Below are 4,170 nucleotides of genomic sequence, written 5' to 3' on the forward strand. Positions count from 1 at the left end.
AATATTTAAAATAGGACAAAGAGGATATGGCATATGCCACATCTCTTTGAGCAGAAATCTTTGATTCTCGGAGGAAATGCAAGTATGTTTGTTTTGTTTTTGTCTTGTTTTGGGGGGCTTTTTGAGCAGAAAGGTTCCTGGTGGGTTTTCCACACAGCATGAGGAAAAGGTAGAATGACGCAAACTTCCACGCTTTCGGTCTTCCGGCCAGCAGGGGGCGGTCGCATCCCTCCTTCTTTTCGTCACTTCCACCAAAACAAACTGACCGCCGGTGACCCAAACTTCCAGGGACGCCGCAAAGTGAAGCCGGGTATATCAGTATGAACACAGCCCTGAGACACTGGAAGGAGGCGGCCACTCTGATTTTGGTTGCAGGACACAAAGCGGCACTTGACAGTTTATCATCGCGGACGCCGCTGGCTGCATCGCTTGCGGCCGCCTCAGCGGCACCGCATGGCGGGGACGGGCTGTCACACCTGCCGCACAGCTCCCGGTTCGACTACAGCGTTTTAATGCTTAAACGAAGCGGCAAAAGCGGATTTATGCCCAATGCTTATGTGTTTCCGGGCGGCATGTTGGACTCCTCCGACTTTTCCAGTGACTGGTTGGACATCTTCGGTCGCTCTCCCAGTTTCGGGCTGAGAAGCGTCACACAGCCAACAGAAACCAGACCCCCAATCTTTGCCACCGACCGACTGAAACTGGGCTCTCCCATCCCGGGTGAGGTGGCCCTCCGGATCTGTGCCCTGAGGGAAACCTTCGAGGAGTCCGGGGTGCTGCTGGTTCTGCCTCGGAAGGGGGAGGGAAGTGTGTCAAAGGGCACGGAGGAGTTGTGCGCCGGCGACCCACAGCTGTGCAGCACGGAGCTCTCCAGGTGGAGGGCTCTGGTCCACAAGAATCCCTCCAACTTCATCAGGATGTGCAGAGAGCTGCAGGTGCTGCCCAACATCTGGGCTCTGCACGAGTGGGGCAACTGGCTGACCCCCAAAGGCAGATACGGCGGGACGAGGTTCGACACTGCTTTCTTCATCTGCTGCCTGCAGGACGTTCCGCTGACCCGGCAAGATGAGATGGAAATAGAGCGATTCCAGGTGCGTCGACGTGTCGTATTTAAAGAGTTTATTGTAGGACAACAGACCCAGGTGTTGTACGAGAGGCAAATCATGAAAGTAGATGACTAAAGAGCAAAATAAAGATGAAGATTTGATCTGATGGAATATTCTAACATGCACTTTTAATTTTCATGACTTATAAGGAACAATCATAAAGCATTTTAAAATTGACTGTTTATTGAGTCTAAAATATTTGGAGGTTTCACTGTTTGAATCAATCTTTTTCTTTTTTTTTACTTTTTTCCCTTTATTTGCCATATCTGATGCCATATCCCAGCATGTTTTCTTACTTTTATTTAGTAATATATGAAGTAATGTTCTTTTTTTTAAACAATATAAATTACATATTTTGAGTGGTGGTGACACAATCCATGCATGAACTGAACTTTAATGCAGAAAATGTAAATTCTCCAAATGTTGCAGACTATATACTGAGACTTACAAATGAAAATGATTCAACTAACTTAAAAAAAGAGTTTGAGTTTGTATTTGATTGTGTTCTCGCAACCGTTGGAAATAAGAACTTTTTCTGAATCTTTTTAAATTTACTTTGTCTGCATTAACAGGTATTCAATCGACAATAAAACCATTCAGTTGACGTTTGTTTCAATAATCAGAAATATGTACAATAAACAGCTGTTTTATATTAGCAAAGAGGTTCAGTGATCTTTTTAGCATGTTTTAGTGTGTAACTGAATTTTAATAAGTTACAACCAGCTTTTGAAATTAAGAAATCACTCATAGTGAAGTGCATAATAGTGTCTCCTGTATGTATACAAACCACAGTGCCTATCAGAGGAATCCGTGCACCTGTACAGCTGTTGAACAGGGTCTCCTGCTGTCTTTCAGTGGTCCACACCCTCAGACGTCTTGCAGAGCTACCAGGCACAGGAGCTGTGGATCGCACCGCCACAGTTCTATGAGCTGAGCCGCCTGTGTCGCTTCCCATCACTGAATGATCTGCACAACTTTTCCTCCCGGCGCGCTACAGAGGGCTGTGAACGGTGGACACCTGTTATTCGCCTTCAAGACGACCACAGCATATCGCTGCTTCCAGGTGCGGCATGAAACACATGTCGACAATGAAGAATGACAAACACGCCGTGTTATTAACTGAATTTGATATTCAGTGAGTTTTTGCATCATAATGATTTAAAAGAATATATTTTTTTCTGTGGTTGTGAATACACTTGTGGTTTAATTTGAATCACTCCCACAGAGCTTAAACTGGTACTTTCATTGTAATTTAAACGTATGGGGAAAATAACAAACGAGATTAATAATTTAATAAAAAAAATTTCTTTTCCTCTTTTCTATCAATACCTGGCTTTCTGGTTGTTTCAGGTGACAAACTTTATCCATCGACCCCCTCAGGGGAGGTTGAACAAAGCTCAGACCGTCCAGCAAGCGATTCTCAGGATGAGTCTGCGCTGCATCGAATGCTGATATTAAATCCATACAGCCTAACTCTGCAAGTCTCCATCACACCCAAGTACAACCACCTGCTCCCAGTTATGAAGTCCGCCTCCTCATGCGACTCAAAGAGTCAGCTGTGACCTGCCTCGCAACTCCTCTTGTTCCTGTGGACATGTGGAGGGGGAAAAAAAACCCACCATCTTGGGGGGGGGGAGAAACGTGTATTTTTATAAGATTTTATTCTGAGCAATTGAATGTTTCTGATCAGATTGTTTGAATTGACCGTCCATCTTTTCCTGAGAACAATAAATCTGCATTAGTGGAATTTCTTTGGATTGTGGATTGTACATGTCAGAAGATATATGACCCATAACAAATATAAACGCCCAACTGCGGCATTTGTAATGACTGATATTTGAATCAAATTAACAAGAAAGTGTTATGTCCCCTGAAGTGATGCATAAATGTTTCTGTATTGGCGTGTTTCTCTTTCAGTCAGGCGTCTGTGGTGAGCACTGCGGGGTCCCCACCTTTTCTCCTTTGGGTTCCTTCCCTTCTCACTGCTGTGTTTGTCATGGGAGGAATCAATGACTGAATTATTTAAGCAATCTCCCTTGAATGGGTTGTAGCCTGTATTTGAGATATAGAAATTGATTAAACAATTAAACAGATCAACTGTATTAATAATATACAACTTTTGATGCTTCCTGGCCTGCTTCGATGTGATGTCAGCTTTGTGTTATTGTGGTTTATTGTGCACGTAGTCAGTGAGCTGGACTAAAAGGGAAGAGCAATGCCAATGTATCACTCCACATTAATATTTCAATTAGGAAAGGAGAGTTCAAAGACACCTTTAAAATATGACATTTAGGCTTTATGGGGATGATTTTCAGCTGCTTCTTCTCAAGGTTACCTGAGTGGTTCAGCATGTTTCATTTGGCAAAGTTTTGATGTTCATGACAGCCTCACTTACTCCTAGCAGCCATAGTGGTGTCTTGTCAGCTGTTGGATTTGAGCCCTGAACTTATAAGCTTTCTTCTGCATGTTCACCGTGGGTTATACGTGGGTTTCCTCTGGGTACTCCAGTTTCCTCCCACATTCCCAAAAACATGCACTGGGGGTCCCTGAGCAAGACCCAGCTCCCCCCTGAGCGCTGCTCTGCGCGGCTGCTACCAATGGGTCAATTCGGGATGGAATTTCCCCTCTGGGGATTAATACAGTGCTATAAATACATCAAATACAAATAAATATGTGTAAAAGCAGCATAATATTTAGTCTAAAGTTGTTTTGAATGATATCTCACAAGCTATCAAATTGTTCCTCTGTGTTTTGGTCTTGAAGAAGATTCAGCTTGAGTCACTCTGAAATGATGGGAGTCATTTTCTCCAGGAACGATAAAACACTATGTAACTTGTCAGCACTCTTCACTCTGATCTTTATCTTTCTGACATTTTTTATCACTCAGCACGATGAAAGATGCTGATGTTTGGTGCCCTTCTCGGCGATGTCCTGCTCTGCCCTCAAACCTCTTCTTTCGGATGGCTCTGTGTGTGTGTGTGTGTGTGTGTGTGTGTGTGTGTGTGTGTGTGTGTGTGTGTGTGTGTGTGTGTGTGTGTGTGTGTGTGTGTGTGTGTGTGTGTGT

General features: G+C 44.0%; 1 protein-coding gene across 1 annotated transcript; it reads left to right on the forward strand.

Annotated features, from left to right (window-relative positions):
- The first annotated feature begins 264 nt into the window (after positions 1 to 264).
- On the forward strand, positions 265 to 3,180 carry nudt19 (nudix (nucleoside diphosphate linked moiety X)-type motif 19). Its single transcript, XM_080498967.1, has 3 exons — positions 265 to 1,091; positions 1,962 to 2,169; positions 2,457 to 3,180. Exons 1-3 carry the CDS (start codon positions 321 to 323, stop codon positions 2,666 to 2,668), a joined length of 1,191 nt encoding a protein of 396 aa, XP_080355093.1. The 5' UTR covers positions 265 to 320; the 3' UTR covers positions 2,669 to 3,180.
- The last annotated feature ends 990 nt before the right edge of the window (positions 3,181 to 4,170 follow it).

Source organism: Blennius ocellaris (genome assembly GCF_963422515.1).
Source record: "Blennius ocellaris genome assembly, chromosome: 1".
In the NCBI taxonomy this organism is placed as follows: domain Eukaryota; kingdom Metazoa; phylum Chordata; class Actinopteri; order Blenniiformes; family Blenniidae; genus Blennius; species Blennius ocellaris.